We start from the raw sequence: 23,014 nt of genomic DNA on the forward strand, positions 1-23,014 counted from the left end.
TCTAACAATGTCCATTGATCCAACTAGAACTGTTATAACGTATTCAATCTATATTCACCGATATCTGGAGATATGCATCTGTAATAAATATTTGTAACAAAGCATGAGAATGCATCATTGTTTTTCAATGATGCATTTGAATTGAGCAAAAACCAGAATCAACAAACCAAGAAATAAAATTATTCACATCTCTCGGGCAGAAGTACAGTGTATACTGGTAACCATAATCTGCCAAATTTGCCACATTTTTTTCCAACCATACTGATTCAGTGGACATAATCACCAGAATGGACAGAAACAGACCAGAACAGATATAACCAGAAGGTTAAAATCAATTTGATACATCTTTTAAGTAGCTAAATTCACACTGGTTTAGTTAACTGTACACCCTTGGTCTTCCCTTTGATGTACATGTAATTTCTTACTGAAGCTGAGAAAATAATGTTGCACACATAAAAAAGAGGCACACTTCTACTCATTTATATTGTTTTTATTATACTTCTCCATTCCAGCCTGTTCTTATGATCTTGTCCACCCACATACTGTTTGTCTTGTTTATGATATGTATCTAAATTTGTCACTTTTCCTACTACTGTACTAATTGTCTGTGAATATGCATATCAGTGTGAAATGTGACAGGGAGACTAAGTCCAAGATTGAAAACCTCTACATTTCTGGAAGTATTCTGCTTGGATTACATGTTTCTGCACAAAGCTCAAGAAATCATGACTTGCTGTACTAATTCAGTTCCCACTGTAAACCTGTGCAAACACCATGATATTAAATTTTCGAGTGCTCATGATCAAATTTGTATCAGTATAGACACATCTATGATAACAGCTTTTGTGAAAAGGAAACCATAACAGCTGCACCATTTTCTGGACCTACACAAATTTGAAATGTATGCTTTCAATACTGCATCAAAGAGTCAGCTGCTGATTTCAGTAATGAGTCTTCCAAACTCAGGTCTGTAAAGGGATGGAAATTATGTTAATAAAACAATGTCCCTCACTTTTTTCAGTTACAAGTAGGACAAGCTCTCAAAAGATTCTTTTTACTAAAATCTTACTTTCATTATCAACCATTCAGGGACAGGCAAACCCAAATATGCTCTATTTTATCTTCACTGATTTATAGTATGGTTCTTGTTCTTTCATATCTGTAGTAATGCGAGTCCTTCAACAACTCTCAATGGTTGTAAGCCTTTTTTGACCATGCTGACTGGACACACTGCAAGATAATGTTCAAGTAACAGAAATACCATGGGATAACCAGAGACCAATAAAATCAAATAAAATAGTTATCTCCCCTGCAGGGATGCTGCCAGGATTTCAGGATTTACTCATGGTTTTGTGTGTGTGTGTGATCTCCAATGAGGAAGTGGTGGTGGGAGAAATAGCCATTGTTAAATATCTCCCTAACACTTAAATATCTGTCACTCTTTCTTACTGTTCCACTCTGTCAAGGCTCTACTCAAATCAAAATACTTAAAGAGATGTCATCTCTAGTTGTATAGCGATTATTACTGTGATGTCATCGGGCATGGTCACGTGGTTGTGGTGGGTCTTGGTCGGGATGGCAGAAAGACCATAGACTTACTCCCTATTTGACAGCTAATTGCAATGTTGTCAAAACAAACAATTAAAAAATTTCTAAAAATTCAGTATTATATACTTGATTCATAGTCAATGAACAGGTTCTAAAATTGATGTGTTTATTTTGGAGCTATGTTCCTCCATCACATTGAAGATTTGAATATACGAAGGTGAAATTAGTACAGTTGCATCCTAAATTACTATCATGGCTACTTCAGATGTTATTTAATGTGAGACTTTAATGCCAGAACTCATAGCTTCAATGATTTTGGGGTTTAAAAAAATGAATTTCTTCTCAAACAACTCAATTTGGTGCAGATTACATTGTTTTTTAATGATACGGTGAGAATTCTTGATGTGTAAAAATTGCACAAGAAATGAACATCATCAGATCAGAAAATTACTACCACTGGGAAAATACAAGTGCTGGTTCTATAACTTTGCAAAATACATCTAGTACAACTATTCTGTTGTTTCTAATGACACTGTAATATGGCAATAATTTCTGCACACATGAAGTTGATCCACTTTTTACTTTAGTCCCTTGCTAATTAATAGTTTTAGATTTCACAACAAAACTGAGCACATTTTACCATTTGACAATAATACATGATTACAAATATTTAGATTGCAAGAAATTAGAAGTTACAATTTTATTAAAAGTACTGGTAACAGTAAAACTAAAGGAGATGGTAAAAAAGAATCAGGATGAACAGATTAGTAGTGTAGTAAAGAATCCATATATCAGAATGACATCAAGTATTTTTTCATCAATTTCATCGTTAATGACACTGCTTCAAAATGTTGTGTACTAGATAATAGTAATCCAATTTGTAATACAAATACCAAATGATGGCTTGGAACTAAGTGCCTAAAGTCTGCAGAAAATATCACCCTGATAAAAATATACATAGGAAGAACCAAACACTAACAGGACACATTTTATCCATCTTGCTTATAGTTTACACAGATCATTCAGTCTCTTATGTTTTGATGTCATTTAATTTTTGCACAAAGAGAGCATGTACTTCATTTGGTAATACATGATATGAAAGTTTGTCTCGTTATTCTTTTATTGCCATAGTGGTTCTGCCAACTAGAGATCTACACACACATAATTATGTTGTATGGGGATTCTCTGATGTTCCCTATGAGCATTAATCTGTTAATTGTTTCTGAATTTAATATGATCTTCCTCCTCTGTGTACGAATATTATTCTGTGCTGAGAACTCCTTTCATTGCCTGCTGTCTGAAACGCATATGCATAACTAGCTTGAACAAGTTACTGTTCTTTATGGTTGTGCAATTTTCAACATCTCACAGGTGTGGCCCCATGAATATTCTCTCTTGGATTTCTCTGTTCCAAAAAGAAAAGTTTTCCAGAGGTCTCGCTAGGATTTTAAATCTAGGAGTCCAGGACTCCCATTCTGGTAAAAATAGGAGTCCCACCAGCACAACTTGCAGTTCCTTCCCAGATAACTATGCAAATTATAAGAACTATTGGTTGCCATTAAGTTTAATTTCTACATTCCTTTTAACACTGACATAGCTATTGTTTGTTCATCAGAGTGAGTCTGAATTTTGTCAATCCAAGGAAGGTCTTATTCAGAGCATTAACCTAGGCATCACACACTTTCTTACACTTGGCTACTGTCCCATCCAAACTATCAGTTCTAGCAACTTTAGCACCCTTCTGAATCTTGTTACAATCTTCATCAGTTTGCCGTTGAACCCTAACATACTCATTCAAGTCTAAGTCTCAACATGTCATGATTCCAAGGTCACGTGCACTGCTTATTCCGCCACACTCGGAAATGAACACAGTAATGAAAGCTAAAGTTGTTTATTTGATGTACTGTTATAAATGACCACATGTACATCTCTGGGTCTTTCTGCCTCTGAATTCAAGCACTGTAAATATCAGTAGATTTTCCCATCCAGATGCCAGTCAAAGCCTTAGATCTTGCCGCCCAACTATTGCAGCATGTTCTTTTGATGTACTCTTATAATGGTGACCTGTACTGGGGATGGGGGGGGCTTTCAGCCACTAAATTCTGTCATTGTAAATATCAGCACAGCTAATTGATCAACACATTTTCCCACTAAGCAGTTGGCTGAAGCATGACTGGCAAGTCCAACATTCCCATAGTCTGCTTGTTTGGACATGGGTATCTTGAATAAATATAATCGGCATATTGTCCCTCCAACACGTACATCAATTTTGGGCTCAAAATCACACACTGGTAATTTCAGTGACATTTTCCCAATGTCCAATAGACTGATATACTTGAAATTCATTGTCATCATAGCTATCACCAGCCAGTATTTGCCAACTGAAAACATCGTCTGAAGACAAACCCTGTTGTAATTCAGCCATATTGGTTTCCTGTGTGGCCATTATTTGAAACACGCATTTGTAAAACTTCCATGATGAAAATAAGGTTAAAACTACCATAAAATGCTTGTTCCAGGGCCAAATGAATCAGTCAAATTTGGTTTAACAGCCATTCATGTTGAACCGACATATATAGCTATCTGGACGTCGCATCAAGTGCTGCGAGACTGCTACTGGCAGCGCGAATTACATCGCGAAATACACTTTTAAAGTTAAAAGTTTACTAAAAATTGCATACTGCACAAAACACGTTTTATATCCGCGATGTTGATGTAATTTGCGGAATGAGTAACACTGCTTTAAAAGTACGTGAATTCGTACAAATTACGTGCAGTCACGTGTACTGGCATCATTTTCTGGCCCAATGTTTTATTCACGCTAGACCACTAGGAGGGGGTTAGATGCGATTTTAAATATATATTCGTTTTATTTTCTGACAACCCCACCAGCGATTTCTCATTTTGTTAACACAACCCACAATAGAAGTGATTTTCCTAACCAACCTTCCACTGTCAGAATCAAAATAGTTTGAAACACAACCTCCTACAGAAGTTTTTTCGAAGTGCCATCCCTGGGGAGGATATGTTTTACTGGAACAGCCCTGAATATCAGTTAAAATTGTCAGATATGATTAGGTTATTATCATATAATTCTTGTACTCAATTTGTAAACAAGGATAAAATTCCTTTTTCCAGTTGCATGCTATTATCTAAATGCATAATTCTTCAACTGTGTTTTCATTTGCAGTATAAATGATGGATGATTTTCAACTTCCAGTATCTTCTTACTTTTGTTCTACAAGCAACAGTTTAGTTGCTGTTATCCTATTTTTCAAAGGAAAAAATAGATCAATTTTACCCTTGTTTGTAATAGCTTTAATGGTAATACTTTTGATTTGACCCTTGTTTGTATTAGCTTTGCTGGTCATAGACTCGATTTGACCCTTGTTTGGTGTATTAGTTTTATTGGTCATAAACTAGAAGAGCTTATGGAATATTATGCTGTGCATTGTCCATCATCCATAAATCAGTTATCACAAGTTTGTTATCACTACTCCTCCTAAACTGTTTGGAAGATTGGCTTGAAACTTTACACACACATTCATCCAATGGTTTTGTTGGTCCTAAATGAAAATAGTTGGACATCCAGTTTGGCTAACACAGCAACCATCTTAAAAATCTTATCTCTACTGCTTCAGAATTTATGATCATATCAACACAGGGATTTCACTGAAAGACTTATGTTGATATCCAGTTGTTCTTAAATAGAAATTGATGTTGATCTAACATCTGTTATGGGCAACACGTCAGCCATCTTGAAAATCTTGTTATTGATACACCCCTTCCAAGTTGATGGCTATATCAACTTTGGTTTTTCACCAATACACTTCTTACGATACCTAGTTGGAACTAAATGAAAATGGTGCCAGTTGCAAATTTATTGTGGCTGTCACAACAACTGTTTTACAAATCTTCTCACTACTCTCCATGAATGGATGATCATTATGACAAGAAGTTTTCAAAATGGTGCCAGCTGTATATCCAATATGGCTGGCATGAGAGCTGTATATCCAATGTGGCTGGCATGAGAGCTGTATATCCAATGTGGCTGGCATGAGAACTGTATATCCAATGTGGCTGGCATGACAGCTGTATATCCAATGTGGCTGGCATGACAGCTGTATATCCAATATGGCTGTCATGACAGCTGTATATCCAATGTGGATGGCATGACAGCTTTATATCCATTGTGACTGCCATGACAGCTGTATATCCAGTGTGGCTGGCATGACAGCTGTATATCCAATGTGGCCGGTATGACAGCTGTATATCCAATGTGACTGGCATGACAGCTTTTTTAGAAGTCTTGTCACTACTCCTTTCAATGGATGATCATTGTGACATTGGTTTTCATCGAAATACTTCTCATGATGTCTTAACGCTGATGAATAGCTGAGATCTTTTTAACATCAGACAGTTAAAAGTAAAAAAAATTCTCATCTTTAATTCCTAGAATTTCTTTTTGTCCAGTAGGGAGTCCATCCCTTTGAGGGACTTGTGTTTTCTTCATAGCCCCATAGTGAGTCAGTCCCATCAAGGGACTTGTGTTTTTTTTTTCTTAGCTGTGTTGGCTCTATGATTAGCATGCTGGACTCAAGAGTGAAAGGGTGCAGTTACAATCCTACTGTCTGGCCAGTCTATGTCATCTACCATGGTGTGTTCTTGTACAAACTAACAAACAATCAGTTAAATTAAATCAAATATACATAACACAAGTTAATACATGAATCTATCCACAGCAAGAATAGTAAAGTGGGACTATAAACCTGTACTAAGAACCTTATCATCATGTGCTGTATCCATGGTATCACACTCATGTATCCATGGTATCACACTCATGTATCCATGGTATCACACTGAAAGCATTGCTATCTCAAATTTATATGACCAGATGGAAAATAGGGCAAAAATCAGATTCATCTAACGTAGCAAAATAGTCAGTCTTTAAAAAACATGATGGAAAGAAAAGAGGTATTTTTACAGTAATTACATACTACAAGAGCTGAAAGATACCTGTTGTAAAGGAGGCTGCATCCTGACAAGGCATCAGGCAGTGTGGCTACACACTGAAAAATTCAAACTCTTTATATTTCTACATGGTGGGAACCATAGATGGGAAATATGGGATGAATTTCTGTCACTAGCACATGGTACAGAAAGTCAGTCGATCAATTGAGTAAAACTATACATGTCACAGTCAACTGACAGAACTAAAAAATATGCCATTGGTAATACTGTAGTCACAATCATATGACATAAGTAAAACATACACCATTGGTAATACTGTACAGTCACAATCGTCTGACAGAAGTAAAACATACACCATTGGTAATACTGTACAGTCGCAACCATCTGACAGAAGTAAACCATACACCATGGGTAATACTGTACAGTCATAATCATCTGACAGAAGTAAAATATTCACCTTGGATAATACTGTACAGTCACAATCATCTGACAGAAGCAAAACATATGCCATGGGTAATACTGTACAGTCACAATCATCTGACATGAGTAAACCATACACCATTGGTAATACTGTACAGTCACAATCATCTGACATGAGTAAACCATGCACCATTGGTAATACTGTACAGTCACAATCATCTGACAGAAGAAAAACATACACCATGGGTAATACTGTACAGTCACAATCATCTGACAGAAGAAAAACATACACTATTGGTAATACTGTACAGTCACAATCATCTGACAGAACATACACCATTGGTAATACTGTACAGTCACAATCATCTGACAGAAGAAAAACATACACCATTGGTAATACTGTACAGTCACAATCATCTGATAGAAGTAAAACATACACCATGGGTAATACTGTACAGTCACAATCATCTGATAGAAGTATAACATATACTATTGGTAATACTGTACAGTCATAATCATCTGACAGAAGTAAAACATACACCTTGGATAATACTGTACAGTCACAATCATCTGACAAGTAAACCATACACCACGGGTAATGCAGTACAGTCACAATCATATGACAGAACTAAAACATACTGTACAACATGGGTAATACTGTACAGTCTGTCAACTGAGAGAAGTAAAACATAGACCATGGATAATGCTGTACAGGACTACAGGACCCACACTATATTTACATTAGAATATAATACAATTGCAACTTTGTAAAGACATTTCTATGACAGTCACAATATCTGAAAGAAAAAAAATGTTTTTTTAGCTTATTAGAGTCTCAAAAACATAATTTTACCAAATCTGCGTTATGTTTCCATTCAGTTTGAGTTCCGTTTGCACTCTAATATCAATTCCAATTGTGTTCCATTTGCATTCTGTTTCCATTCAATTCCATTCATGCTTGAATTCTGTTTTGTATTCTATTTTTCCATTGTTTCCATTCAATTTGTGTTTCATTTGTGTTCTTTTTGCATTATATTTCCATTCAGTTCCATATGTATTCTGTTTCCATTCCATTCTATTTCCATTCTGTTTTCACTCCATTCACATTATGTTTCCATTCCATTCTGTTTAATTTGTTTCCATTCCTTTTTCTTTAATGTTTCTATTCCATTCTGTTTGCATTCTGTTCCATTTGCATTATTTCCATTCCATTCTGTTTGAATTCTGTTTTCATTCCATTTCCATTATTTCCATTCCATTCTTTTTCCATTCCAGTCCAGTCTGTTAAATTTGTTTCCATTCCATTTGAATTATTTCCATTCCATTCTGTTTCCATTCAATTCTATTTGCATTATTTGAATTCCATTCCATTCCATTTGCATTATTTCCATTCCATTCTGTTTCCATTCCATTCCATTTGCATTATGTTTCCACTCCATTCATGTTTGTATTTTTTCCATCATGTTGTCATTTTTTATGATGATTTCAGACATGCATGAAGACTCAGCATGTATCACTTTCATCCAGAATTTCCTCTATTTTCACTTGCTGGGATGAAATGGAAATGCATTTACTGGAGTTGGACTGCCCCTTTTTTATGCTGTTATTGTAAAGGGAGAAAGCTACATCTTTCATATTTTATCTTATTAAATGTGTGTTTTTAAAAAATAGCAAATGTATAAAACGCAAAAGATGACATTGAAATTATGATAAATTGAAATATAATCACAAAATGCATTAAATGTAAATATATACTTGTTGAGGTTTTATTAGTAAGTGTAAAAATATAAAATGTGTAAATATATAGTTGTAGACAGTTTGTCAGTAAGTGCAAAAGAGTATTTGTAGAGAATTTGTAAGTAAGTGTAAAAACATAGTTGTAGAGAATTCGTCAGCAAGTGTAAATATATAGTTGTAGGGAATTTGTCAGTAAATGTAAATATATAGTTGTAGACAATTTGTCAGTAAGTGTAAAGATATGGTTTTATAGTATTTGCCAGCAAATTTTACTTTCAGTAAAGATTCTAAAGATAAAATCACTGGTGATAATGTCATCACATCCGTAGTGGTTGATTTTTCTGCCTGCTTTTGATTTTCTTTCCAATTTTAGTTTATCCCTCATCATTCTGAATTAATACATAACTTCTACTCAGAATGCAATCTTCATTTATTTGCATTCATTCTCCATTCCATTTTCATTTCACTCATAAAATTATGCATTTCAGAGTCTGTTCTTAACTTGACCAAAGCTTATGGAGAACGTACTCTTAAAGTAAGGAACAGGCCTACTGATTTGAGGTCAAAAGGTCAGAGTTATTGTCATTAAAAATAAATAGGGTTTGCATAATTACTTCTGTTCTATAAATAGTTCCTTGACCAAACTATGTGGATGGCTTGCACATAGGGTAAGAAGGAAAATTGGAGATGTGTGAGGTCTGACTGTCAAAGGTGAAGGTCATATTAAGTCTGAGAAAAAAATAATAACTTCCTCATGTTATGTTTAACCATAATTTGACCAAAGGTCAAGGTTATTGGAACCTATTGGTCAATAATATCCAGAGTAAATCATGCTGTATTAGTGCCTAGACAGATAACTATTAAGCAGTGGTACTAGTGCCTAGATAGATAACTAGTAAACAGTGGTACTAGTGCCTAGATAGATAACTATTAAACATTGGTACTAGTGCCTAGATAGATTCTATTAAACAGTGGTACTAGTACCTAGATAGGTAACTGTTAAACAGTGGTACTAGTGCCTAGATAGATAACTATTAAATAGTCATACTAGCACCTAGATAGATAACTAATAATCAGTCAATCATGCCCTACAAATGCCTAGATAGGTAACTATTAAACAGTCATACTAGTGCCTAGATAGATAACTATTAAACAGTCAATCATGCCCTGCCACTGCCTAGATAGGTAACTATTAAACAGACAATCATGCTGTACTAGAGTCTAGATAGATAACTATTAAACAGAGTCAATCATGCCCTTAGAGCGCCTTGATATATAACTATTAAACTTTCAATCATGCCATCCTATTGCCTTGATAGATAACTGTTAAACGTAGTCAATCATGCTGTACTAGTGCCTTGATAAATAACTATTAAACAGTCAGTCATGCCCTTACAGTGCCTAGATAGATAACTCTTAAACAGTCAATCGTGCCGTCCTATTGCCTAGATAGATAACTATTAAACAGAGTCAATCATGCCGTACTAGTGCCTAGATAGATAACTTCTAAACAGTCAATCATGCTGTACTAGTGCTTAGAAAGATAACAATAAAACAATCAGTCATGCTGTACTAGTGTCTAGATAGATGACTGTAAAAGAGTCAGTCATGATGTACTAGTGCCTAGATAGATAACTATTAAACAATCATGCCATACTAGTGCCTAGATAGATAACTATAAAACAGCCAATCATGATGTACTAGTGCCTAGATAGATAACTATTAACAGTCAATCATGCCGTACTAGTGCCTAGATAGATAACTATAAAACAGTCAATCATGCCCTTATAGTACCTAGATAGATAACTATTAAACAGTCATGCCATACTAGTGCCTAGATAGATAACTATTAAACAGTCAATCATGCTGTACTAGTGCCTAGATAGATAACTATTAAACAGTCAGTCATGCCCTTACAGTGCCTAGTTTGATAAGTATTAAACAGTCAGTCATGATGTACTATTGCCTAGACAGAAAACTATTAAACAGTCAATCATGCCCTTACAGTGCCTAATTTGATAAGTATTAAACAGTCAGTCATGCCTTACAGTGCCTAGATTGATAACTCAATCATGCCATACTAGTGCCTTGATAGATAACTATTAAAAAGAGTAAGTCATGCCCTTACAGTGCCTAGATTGATAACTCAATCATGCCATACTAGTTCCTAGATAGATAACTATTAAACATAATCAGTCATGCCCTTACAGTGCCAGATATATAACTATTAAACAGACAATCATGCCCTTACAGTGCCAGATATATAACTATTAAACAGTCAGTCATGCCCTTACAGTGCCTAGATAGATAACTATTAAACAGTCAATCATGCCGTACTAGTGCCTAGATAGATAACTATTAAACAGTCAATCATGCCATACTAGTGCCTAGATATATAACTGTTAAAAAAAAAACAGTCATGCCCTTACAGTGTCTAGATTGATAACTATTAAACATTCAGTCATGCCGTACTATTGCCTACTAGATAGATAAATATTAAAGATAGTCAATCATGCCTTACAGTGCCTAGGTTGATAACTCAATCATGCCATACTAGTGCCTAGATAGATAACTATTAAACAGAGCCAATCATGCCATACTAGTGCCTAGATAGATAACTATTAAACAGACAATCATGCCCTTACAGTGCCTAGATAAATACCGAGTGCGGTTTTTGAATAATAATAATAATAATAATGCCTTATTTATAGAGGGTGACTCATTAGCCAAGGACTATTCTCCCTTGAGGCCCTATTAAGGAGATGCACATTATATGAAGATAGCAACGTACAGTTTGCAACATTCTTATAGGGAAATTTAATTCCGATTAGACAAGTGAGTCAGCAGTATTCTTGTATTGAAAATGTACACATGTAAGAGACTGTCATTTTCTGTTCTGACTTTGCAGGTTGGTAATAACATACACTAAAGACAAGAGTGAGTACCAATGGCATGGATATTTTTATGCTGCTCTCATGTTTGCTGTGGCCTTTTTCCAGTCCCTGATTCTACACCAGTACTTCCATGAGTGTACTCTGATTGGTATGGGACTTAGAACGTCAATCATATCCACAGTCTACAGGAAGGTAAGTAACAATGTTCTCTCTGCTGATACAGTATACAGGAAGGTAAGTAACAGTGTGGTATCTGCTGATACAGTCTACAGGAAGGTAATTAACAGTGTGGTCTTTGCTGATACAGTCTACAGGAAGGTAAGTAACTGTGGTCTCTGCTGATACAGTCTACAAGAAGGTAACAGTGTGGTCTCTGCTGATACAGTCTATAGGAAGGTAACAGTATGGTCTCTGCTGATACAGTCTACAGGAAGGTAACAGTATGGTCTCTGCTGATACAGTCTACAGGAAGGTAACAGTGTGGTCTCTGCTGATACAGTCTACAGGAAGGTAACAGTATGGTCTCTGCTGATACAGTCTACAAGAAGGTAACAGTATGGTCTCTGCTGATACAGTCTACAGGAAGGTAACAGTATGGTCTCTGCTGATACAGTCTACAGGAAGGTAACAGTGTGGTCTCTGCTGATACAGTCTACAGGAAGGTAACAGTATGGTCTCTGCTGATACAGTCTACAGGAAGGTAAGTAACAGCATGGTCTCTGCTGATACAGTCTTTAGTGATGAAACTTTTATACCTTAATAGTGTTTGATAGCTTCAGCAACTTGAAGCAAAGAATATTGTTGTTATCTCCACCTTTATGTGCAGTATTGTCTTTGTTTTCATAGTAATTATTAAAGATGCTTACAGGTACCCACCCATTGATAATAACCTGGGTAATAAAATAAACTGGGTACCTTTTAAAATTGTATTTAAAAAGTATTCCATGTTCAGATTGAGACAGAATAAAAATTACAGTTTGAAGTTCGTGTTCTGTGCACATTAACTCATTATCACAATGGTTCATATGGTTGCTTACAATTTACTTGTCGTACATGTACTATATAAATATACAAAAGACACTTATCTCCTTTCTTACCTGACTTAGTTAGGAATCAGTGCTGATAATTAAAGCTAGACTGTCCCAGCTTCATGCCATGGTTCATGTGCCATTTTTCTCGCAACTTGAACTCACTTATTTTGAGATCCTTATGACATTAACTAGGCCAATACCTTTCGTTGACAGCGACAGTTAGGACTGATTAAAAAATATTGGCTGAAATAAAATTTAAATACATACTACAATTCAAATAAAAGAAAGCACAATATAAATGTCTGGTTTATCTAATGCATTTTTGCCTCAAGTTTTGTGGCCCAGGAGTGAGTATTAGCTTTCCAAGTCAGGGCCATTGTTCACATGTTCATTTTGCTGAACTTTATTATTAGCGGGAAACCCAAGACAGATATCACGGCAAAGGCAAAACAGAAACTTGCACTTCTTATACCATGTTAAGAAAATATGAACGAATGGACAACTATACAGAATTAAATTTTTCCTTGAAATATTTAAACATAAGGGAAATCTTTTGTTATTTAATAACACTGAAAAAAAAATCTAATAAAAATTTACCATGTGTGTAAATATGGTAATTTTTTCATTAATTTTACCTGAAGCAGTTCTAAGAAAACAAGTGGGATATTTGAATGTGAAACCACTTGTCATGGATTCATTCTGTTTGATACTACATATGTAATGGGCCAGTCTAACTTGAAAATAAATGGCATCAGATAACGTTTCAAGAAAACCAGTGGGCTGTATCAATGTGACTGTTGGATGTTCATGACTAAAAAATGTTAGTGGAGAGGGAATTTGTTAAACTTAAAATTGTGTTGCACTGGACCGTTGTTAAGGGATGAACCATGGCAGATCGAGGATACTATAACAGTCATCATTTGTGGATTTTACGACTACTCGCAAAAGTTACTTTAGATATGTAGATTAGTTGAAGTGAGTGTTATGCATAAATAATTTATATGTTTCTTTTGTGTGTATACTCTTGTACTGACTACTAATCCACATGGATTTAGCCGATTTGTGACAAAAAATTTGACTGCAGATCCAGGTAAGTAGCAAAAATAAATGTACATTAAATAAATTAAATATGTATGTTTTTCATACAGTTTCCTGTAATTATGGCATATAATATATAGATTGATCTTTTTGTGCTCAGATTACGCTTTTTTGAAACTTATATTAGTGATGTTTTATGCTTATACAGTAAAAACTGTTATGAGGGACCTCTGCTATGAGCAGCCACCTGTCATTTCTGACCACAATTGTAATGCACGGATTGATTTTATTATATAAACACTCTGTCGTGAGCAACCACCTGCTAAATGTGACCAGTGAATGCATTGTCTTGGCAAGATATGCATTTTGACACTGCTATGAATGACTGCATCACAAAAATGAGGATAAACTCCACCGACCTTTATTTAATCTCCGTAACAACGACTGCTCATACCATTCTAAAAAAAATATAGTCTGGCTACTGATATAAGAAATTTTGTAGGTATGCTTATAGTGTTTTATAGTTTCTGTTGTAAACCAGACTAATGTACATGTAGATTATTCCCTTGTCTGGTTCCCTGTTTTGTATGATCCTTGCGTTATTCTCCGCTATTCATATAAGGGAAAACAACGCAGGGAGCATACAAACCAAAGGAACCAGCCTAATTATTCCCACACTTGGCCTGCTTCCCGGCCTTATCATAGATCTTATGTTTGAGTAAGACCCAGCATCGCTATGAACAACTGTATCACGAAAAAATAGACAGGCACAACTGACCTATATGTAATCAATTGTTAGAATGACAGCTTGAGTAGTAATGATTGTTCTGATCAAAAACGAACATGAAAAGAAAAATTTAAAAAAAAAAAAAGGATTGTGGCTATTGGTGATAGATGCTACAGTCCATAAACCAGGCTAATGTACATGTCACGAATTGCCATTGCAGTGTCAAAATTGACATAGTGGTCACATGTATTGTTTTTCTTTAGAGTTAATCCGTATTGCCTGGGGGGTGAATAAGGTCATTGTCTGTTAAATCATCAAGATAGCATTGTTTGCGGGATTCAATAGATAGTGTTCAAGACTTGTGATGTTTGTTGTTTTTTCTCTCTGTGTTAAGTGACTACATCCCAGTCACAAAGCTGTCTATTCAAGTTGGAGCAACAGGGTTACACACTTTGTTTATAGAGTTAATCCCTGTATGTCTTATTTGAATGAAGCCACTGACTTTTGACTTTTGTTTCTGAGTAAACGGTTCCGTTTCTGGATGAGATAATTTTCTTTTTATTTCATTAATTGTTAGATATGCAATGCACATTTATAGATTTTTCATATTTTCCCAAAGCCTAGTGAAAACCATCTTTATGTTCGATATTACAACTGAGCACTAATAATGTTAACACCTATAGCCTTCATAACAATGGAAGAACATCCAACTAAAAAGAGACAAATTTAAGGCTGGAGAAAATAATTATTATAATTGAAAAAAGTGAAATAGAGCAGACCACTCACAAAAAAAGCGGTTTAAATATCAGTAAAACAAATTCAAGTTGTTATAAAGGAAAAGGAGTAAATTAGAAATGATTTCATATGCTAATACATGTGATCTTCAAATGTAAATTTGATTTCTGGTATATCTTTATTGCTATATCATTTTGTTTTTAGATGAATGCATACAATATTTTAGCAAGAACTATTAATAAAGAATAGAATATGTGTACAGTGATTGTGGTTATTTTTCTTTAAATTGTTCTGAAACTTGACCTTGGAAACTGGTCTTTTTGTACAAACCTGCTATGAGAGACCACATGTCTTGAGAGACCGCTTTTGTTGGCAAAAGGGGTGGTCTCTCATAAAAGGTTCACATTTAATATAATTTCCCTTTGATCGGTACTCTGGTAACCGATCATTGGGATTGACAGTTACCCGGTAGAAATTTCCCAAAATTTTGTAGTTATTGACAGTTTTCACCATTTGACTCTTTGCTGTCTTAGTAATTATTGCTGATATTTGCCGTTTGACTCTTTATCACTCTAACAGACTGCAGTAGTTAAATTTGTCACTAAAACTAGTAAAACCTCAAGATTACTTGTTACTGACTTTCTCACCTACCATGCGATCATCAGTCTTCAAAATAAGTGAATATTGTCATACTTGTTACCCGTATCTGCAGCATGAGTCGTGTGTGAAATGCATATAGAAAATACTGAAGTACTGCACTTAAATATTCCTCTCTCCCACCCTACATTAAGTCTTGTCATTTCATACCAGACAGTTCTTTCAGATCTATATAGCTTGACAAAGTAATTCTTTCTTTTCTTTCCATTACTGTCTGTACTCGCTTATAAGTCGAGTCAAATTACAAACAATAATGATCCTGATCTGCAATAGTATAATGTGCAGGTATATTGGAGTCTGTTTTGATTGTTCTACTGTTTACTCCTCACAAACTGCATAGACCCAGGTCTGCCTGTGCATTATGTGCCAGCAGGTCTGGGTCTGTGTACTTTGCACTTGGACTCAACTTATAAGCAGTATGTCTGGTATATTTATCAAGTAAGAATGCATAGATTGCCAATTAAAGTTTATGAAAAAGAACAATTCCTGATCCAATAGGTCAAAATGTAGAATCAAGATAAATTCCAAACTGTTGACTCGCAGTCAGTTATTAGATTTCAATAAGTAGCACCAACATTTTCAGGGTCTGCTAAGTTTTTACATCATTATGAGTTCTGTTCAAGTTTTGTGCATCTTTTCACAAATACAGTCTAATACTTTAAGTCTGATTTATCCAAACTTGTGACAGAGTTTTTCTGCTTCAGATGCTTGTGCTGTCCAATGCAGCAAGAAAGACATCGACGGTTGGTGAGATTGTGAATCTAATGTCTGTTGATGCTCAGCAATTCATGGACATGATGACATATATAAACGTGATTTGGTCAGGACCATTCCAGATTATTGTGTCAATCTATCTGCTATGGGTGTTGCTGGGACCATCTATCCTGGCAGGTTTGGCTGTCATGATCCTTCTAGTCCCTCTCAATGCCCTGATTGCTAACAAGACCAAGAAATATCAGGTCAAGCAGATGCAGTTCAAGGACAAACGTATCAAGATGATGAACGAGATACTCAATGGCATCAGGGTAAGGTTACGAAACAGATACTCAGTGGCTACAAACCAGATACTCAATGGCATCAGGGTAAGGTTACAAAACAGATACTCACTGGCTACAAACCAGATACTCAGTGGCATCAGGGTAAGGTTACAAAACAGATACTCAGTGGCATCAGGGTAAGGTTACAAAACAGATACTCAGTGGCATCAGGTAAGGTTACAAAAGTGGCATCAGGATAAGGTTACAAAACAAATACAAAGCGGTATCAGGGTAAGGTTACAAAACAGATACTCATTGGCATCAGTGTAAGGTTACAAAATAGATACTCAGTTGCATCAAGGTAAGGTTACAAAACAGATACTCAATGGCATCAGGGTAAGGTTACAAAACATACTCAATGGCATCTTCATAAGATTACAAACAAGATACTCAGTTGCATCAGGGTAAGGTTACAAAAGAGATTCCCAGTGGCATCAGGGTAAGGTTACAAAACAGTTACTTAGTGATATTAGGGTAAAGTTACAAAACAGATAATCAGTGGCATCAGGGTAAGGTTACAAAACATGCTTAGTAACATCAGGGTAAAGTTACAAAACAGACACTTATTGGGGTAAGTTTAAGGTTACAAAACAGATACTCAGTGGCATCAGGGTAAGGTTACAAAACAGATACTCAGTGGCATCAGCGTAAGGTTACAAAACAGATACTCAGTGGCATCAGGGTAAGGTTACAAAAGTGGCATCAGGATAAGGTTACAAAACAGATACAAAGTGGTATCAGGGTAAGGTTACAAAACAGATACTCATTGACATCAGGGTAAGGTTACAAACAGATACTCAGTGGCACCAGGGTAAGGTTACAAAACATATACTTAGTGATATTAGGGTAAGGTTACAAAACAGATAATCAGTGGCATCAGGGTAAGGTTATAAAACATACTTAGTAACATCAGGGTAAAGTTACAAAACAGATACTTATTGGGGTAAGTTTAAGGTTACAAAACAGATACTCAGTGGCATCAGGGTAAAGTTGCAAAAGAGATACTTGTTGGCATCAAGGTAAGGTTACAGATAATATTCTCAGTGGCATCAGGGTAAGGTCCCAAAAGAGGTTCTCAGTGGCATCAGGGTAAGATTACAAAACAGATACTCAATGGCATCAGGGTAAGATTGCAAAACATACTCAGTAGCTACAAAACAGATACTCAGTGGTACCAGGGTAAGGTTACAAAACAGATACTCAGTGACATCAGGGTAAGGTTACAAAACATGCTCAGTGGCATCTTGGTAAGTTTACAAACAAGATACTCAGTGGCACCAGGGTAAGGTTACAAAAGAGATTCCCAGTATCAGCAGGGTAAGGTTACAAAACAGATACTTGTTGGCATCAAGGTAAGGTTACAAATAATATTCTCAGTGGCATCAGGGTAAGGTCCCAAAAGAGGTTCTAAGTGGCATCAGGGTAAGATTACAAAACAGATACTCAATGGCATCAGGGTAAGATTGCAAAACATATACTCATTGGCTACAAAACAGATACTCAGTGGCATCAGCATAACATTGCAAAACAGATACTCAATGGCATCAGGGTAAGGTTACAAAACATACTCAGTGGCATCTTGGTAAGTTTACAAACAAGATGCTCAGTGGCATCAGGGTAAGGTTACAAAACAGATGGTTATTGGCATCAGGGTAAGGTTACAAAATAGTTACTTAGTGACATTAGGGTAAGATTACGAACAAGATGCTCAGAGGCATCAGGGTAAGTTTACAAACAAGATACTCAGTGGCATCAGGGTAAGGTTACAAAACATATACTTAGTAACATCAGTTTTAGGCTACAAAATATATACTTATTGGTATCAGGTTAAGGTTACAAAACAGATACTTAGTGGCATCAGGGTAAGGTTTCAAAAGAGATTCTCAGTGGCATCAAGGTAGGGTTACAAAAGAGATACTCGTTGGCATCAGGGTAAGGTTACAAAAGAAATTCTCAGTGGCATCAGGGTATGGTTACAAAAGAGATTCTCATTGGCATCAGGGTAAGGTTACAAAACAGATACTCAGTGGCATCAGGATTAGATTGCAAAACATATACTCGGTGGCTACAAAACAGATACTCATTGACATCAGGTTAAGTGTACAAAACAGATACTCAATGACATCAGGGTAAGGTTACTAAACAGATACTCAGTGACATCAGGGTAAGGTTACAAAACATACTCAATGACATCAGGGTAAGGTTACAAAACATATTCAGTGACATCAGGGTAAGGTTACAAAACATACTCAGTGACATCAGGGTAAGGTTATAAAATAGGCCTTCAGTTCTGCTTCAGAGCAAGGAAAGTTCGTAGATATTTGTATTGCTAAACTATGTATAAACATATCATACCTTCATGAAAACCATATTTCCTACCTGCATGAAAGCCACATTTAACTCATTCGGCCCCAGAGGTTTTTGTCATTTTTGTCTGAAATGTGCGTAGGAACGAGATTTGGAGTGCTATTTCTGAACACATCGTAATACAGCGGTTTTCAACAGATTATCCATGAGAATAATGCCTAGTTGTATTAGAAACATCAATTTCCATTGGTTATTTTGCTTGCGCATGAGCAGAAGGGTAAAAGTTGGAGTTCTTTTTTTTTTTTTTTTTTTTTTTTTTTGCTTAATAGACCCATCATTTTCGTATGGAGACCACAATTTATTCCAAATGCCCACCTTATCCTAGTTTTTGCAAAGGTTCACCTGTCTGTGTTCAGTTAAGACCGGTATGCCTTAGATCTGAGGCCAAAAGGTCTAAAATCCGGACACAAAATCGCATTCCGATCTCGAGCAAATTTTGGGTGAAAAAAAACCGGGTCCAAAAAATGAGCTTTTTCTCTCTGTATTTTGTAGTGCAACTAGAACTTCCAGATTATTTGATACCATTTTAGAGCTATATCTGTCTGCTTTTTTTTAATACCACCCACGTTGGTCTATCTTAAATGGCCTCGATGCTGCAGGGCTTTGAAGTAGGGTACAGCCTCATCACGCCTACAGACGGGATCGGGGCTGAATCGGTTAAGAACTTTTTTTAAAGAATCCAGAATAAAACTGATAATAACACTGAAAATTATGCTCTTTAAAAGTAGATTGGGTTAATAGTTTAATTTTTAAAATAAAAATGATGCTTAGAATTGCAAATTAATGAATCTTCTATCAAGAAATTTTACATTTCAAAGCAAAATTTAGAATTAATTATACACCATGGGTAGTAGGGGAGTTTATTTGCTGTGCAGTTTGGTTTCTTTGCTTGTCTATACAAAGTATGTCCACTTGTACAGCAGAAAGGCAAGATACACTTCTGTGACAACCATTAGGGCATCTCATTTCTGTCAGTAGCTGGCAAAATACTTCCCAGAATTCTGCTGAATCATTGCATCAGATTGTTCAAGACCTGCCAGAAAATCGGCATGGCTTCAGAAAAGGATGAGACACCACAGACATTGGTGTTTATAGCTTCTAAACTCAAGAAGAAATGCCAGGAACAGAACTCTAACCTGTACATGACATTCATCGACCTGACAAAAATTTTGACAGAATCTTTTCTGGAGGCCTTTGGAAGACCATGGCAAAATTTGGTTGCCCAGAGAAATTCATTGCAGTGGTTCTGCAATTCCATGATGACATGCTCACTGATGTTGTGGACAAGGGCAACACATCTAAACCATTACTAGACACCAACATAGCCAACCAGGGCAGTGTGTTGGCCCCAAACATCTTCAGTTTGATGTTTTTTTGCCATGCTGAGTGATGCCTTCCATAACTATGACACTGGGATCGACATCAGATACTGGACTGATTTAAAGCTCTTCAATCGGAGGAGGATACTACAGGCAAAGACAAAGTTAAAGAACATGACTGTTCGTGATCTCCTATTTGCTGCTGACTGTTCCCAGAATGCCATATCAGTGTCTGACATGCAACAGAGTATGGACCATTTCTCTTTAGCTTGTGTCGCTTTCAGTCTGACAATCAATATCAAGACAAGTGATTCACCAAACTGCATTAGGAGAGCCTATTCTCACAGTAAATGACCAAACCCTCGTGGCAGTGGACAGGTTTACTTATCTTGGCAGTACACTCACATGCTGTTAACATCAATTGATGACACCATCACTTAAATTGCTAAATCAAGTGTGACCTTTGCAGACTACTTGCAAATCTGTGTGAGTGCAGAGGGACAATTCTACAGACAAAACTCAAGGTCTGCTAAGAAGCTGTTGTGTTTGCGAACCTTGCTGTACACTGTAGAGCATACACATGCCATGCCAAGAAAATTTTTACATGGGCTGCCTGAGGGAACTAATGAGGATGGCATGACAGTGAGGTTTTCACATGGGCAGGCATTCAAGGCATCCATAGTCAGCTGATGAAATCACAGTTGAAATGGGCAGGCCACGTCACCAAAATGTGACTACCCAAGATCTTTTTTGGTGAATTGAAGGAGGGAAAAAGTTCTCAGGGTGGTCAAAATAAATGCGTCAAAGATTCCCTCAAGTCATCCATGAAACACTTTTATATTGACCCTGATTCTTGGGAAGATCAAACACAGGATCACTCCAATTGGTTCATGCTGGAGCTACAGACATTGAACAGAAGAAAATTGCAGAGACATTGCAGAAGCAGCAGAAATCTCAGAACTACAGCATGTCCTCTATTGATGAAGCAAGCCCTGGCAGCATTCCCAGTGTGCCACAGACAATTCAGACCACAAACTATCTTGATCAGCCATTCACATACAGAACCGAAACCAGTTAGCAATGTCATGGTCATGTTTGAACTTGAAGGATGAACAACAACGCAGTAGAGGAAAGCTATTATACTATCCCAGCTGTCATTGTTGGCATCCGCACAGATCAAAGCATGCAGTGTACACCCTCACTGAATCTCAGTAATTCTTCCTAGAACCTGGGCAACAATTTTGAGTGGGTTTCAAAGCACCATCCTGCTAGGAGTAACTGGGGGGACGATATATATACATATATAGATGTACATTATATACATAGATATACATTATACATTAGTTGACATTGTTGGTTAAGCTTATGTGTTTACTACATTCTGCACAATATATAAATACTGTATTATATGGAATTATTAAATTTGGTGAAGGAATTCATCTTGATGAGTACTATATGCTCATAACAAAAGTGGGTCACATTGACCCATATTTCATGAATTACTGAGTTTGGTGTAATGTTTATGTGTTTATTCTGTGTTCATGGTAGAATCTTCAAACTAGAATATTATATGCATATCATTTAGTAAGCTCACTGTTACCTACAGATCACATTTTACATCTTTAGAAAGTTTTTTGTCACTGTGACCTTGATAACATCTACATTGTTTTTGGAAAAGAGGTCTCTGTGACCCTATATTTCATATTTGAGTGACTTGGTGGAAATTTTGCATTTAAAATGCTACTAGATGCTATTTACATCCAAGAAATGAAACTTGATAATGGGATGCATCTCTGCTGCTATACACCTTTACAACCAACAAAGGCCACAGTGACCAACATTTCTTACTTCAGTAACATGGGTTAATTATTTGTGTTTGTAGTCATAGAGGTTCATCCATGCTACAGATATATACATCATAGCCAATTTAGAAGACCCTTTTAAGTAGGAATGATAATCATTAGATTACTTTCCATATTAATGACGTTATCATCATCAGGTTAAATGTGGTGTACATATCGGTGAATATACGAATTAGATGAATTGACTCCATTCTACGTTTCATCTCATTCCTTCTGCAATGATTTATCTAGATAATTATTGATTCATGATCTGTGTTAACTGTTACTCCAAGTGTACCTTAAGCCTGTTACTTTCCATCCAGTAAAATCTGGCTTCTTGGGGTGGACAATATTTTAAGAGAGTAATTTGTTTTATTCACCTGGGCATAATGCCAGAGGAGTTTACGGTATGATCTTCTGTCTGTCATGTATTGTCTATTGTGTCTGTCCATCCATCAAGAATTGCATGTTACCACTTAGGAGTCCATAATTCTGATCTTATTTCAGTCATACTTGGATTGATATGTTTGATATCATAAATATCTTGGACTAGTTCAATAATGAGGTGATCTCACACCTGATTGCCTTGTTACCACTATGGAGTTCATATTTCTGAACTGATCTTTTTATCAAACATGGATTATATTTGCTCCTATCATGCAGATTTAGGCTGAGTAAAAAAATGAGCATAT

The 23,014-nt window shown here is 36.1% G+C and overlaps 1 protein-coding gene across 2 annotated transcripts in view; it reads left to right on the forward strand.

The window, feature by feature from the left end:
- Positions 1-23,014, forward strand: part of LOC149806267 (multidrug resistance-associated protein 1-like) — a 225,855-nt gene that overhangs the window by 54,824 nt on the left and 148,017 nt on the right. For both annotated transcript variants that reach the window (XM_089951214.1, XM_089951215.1), the window contains exons 9-10: positions 11,585-11,762; positions 16,463-16,783. In XM_089951214.1, coding sequence (XP_089807340.1) covers positions 11,585-11,762; positions 16,463-16,783 — 499 coding nt within the window. The remainder of the gene's footprint in view (positions 1-11,584; positions 11,763-16,462; positions 16,784-23,014) is intronic.

This window comes from Sinohyriopsis cumingii, chromosome 2 (genome assembly GCF_028554795.1).
Source record: "Sinohyriopsis cumingii isolate HCF-2022 chromosome 2, ASM2855479v2, whole genome shotgun sequence".
Lineage (NCBI taxonomy): Eukaryota > Metazoa > Mollusca > Bivalvia > Unionida > Unionidae > Sinohyriopsis > Sinohyriopsis cumingii.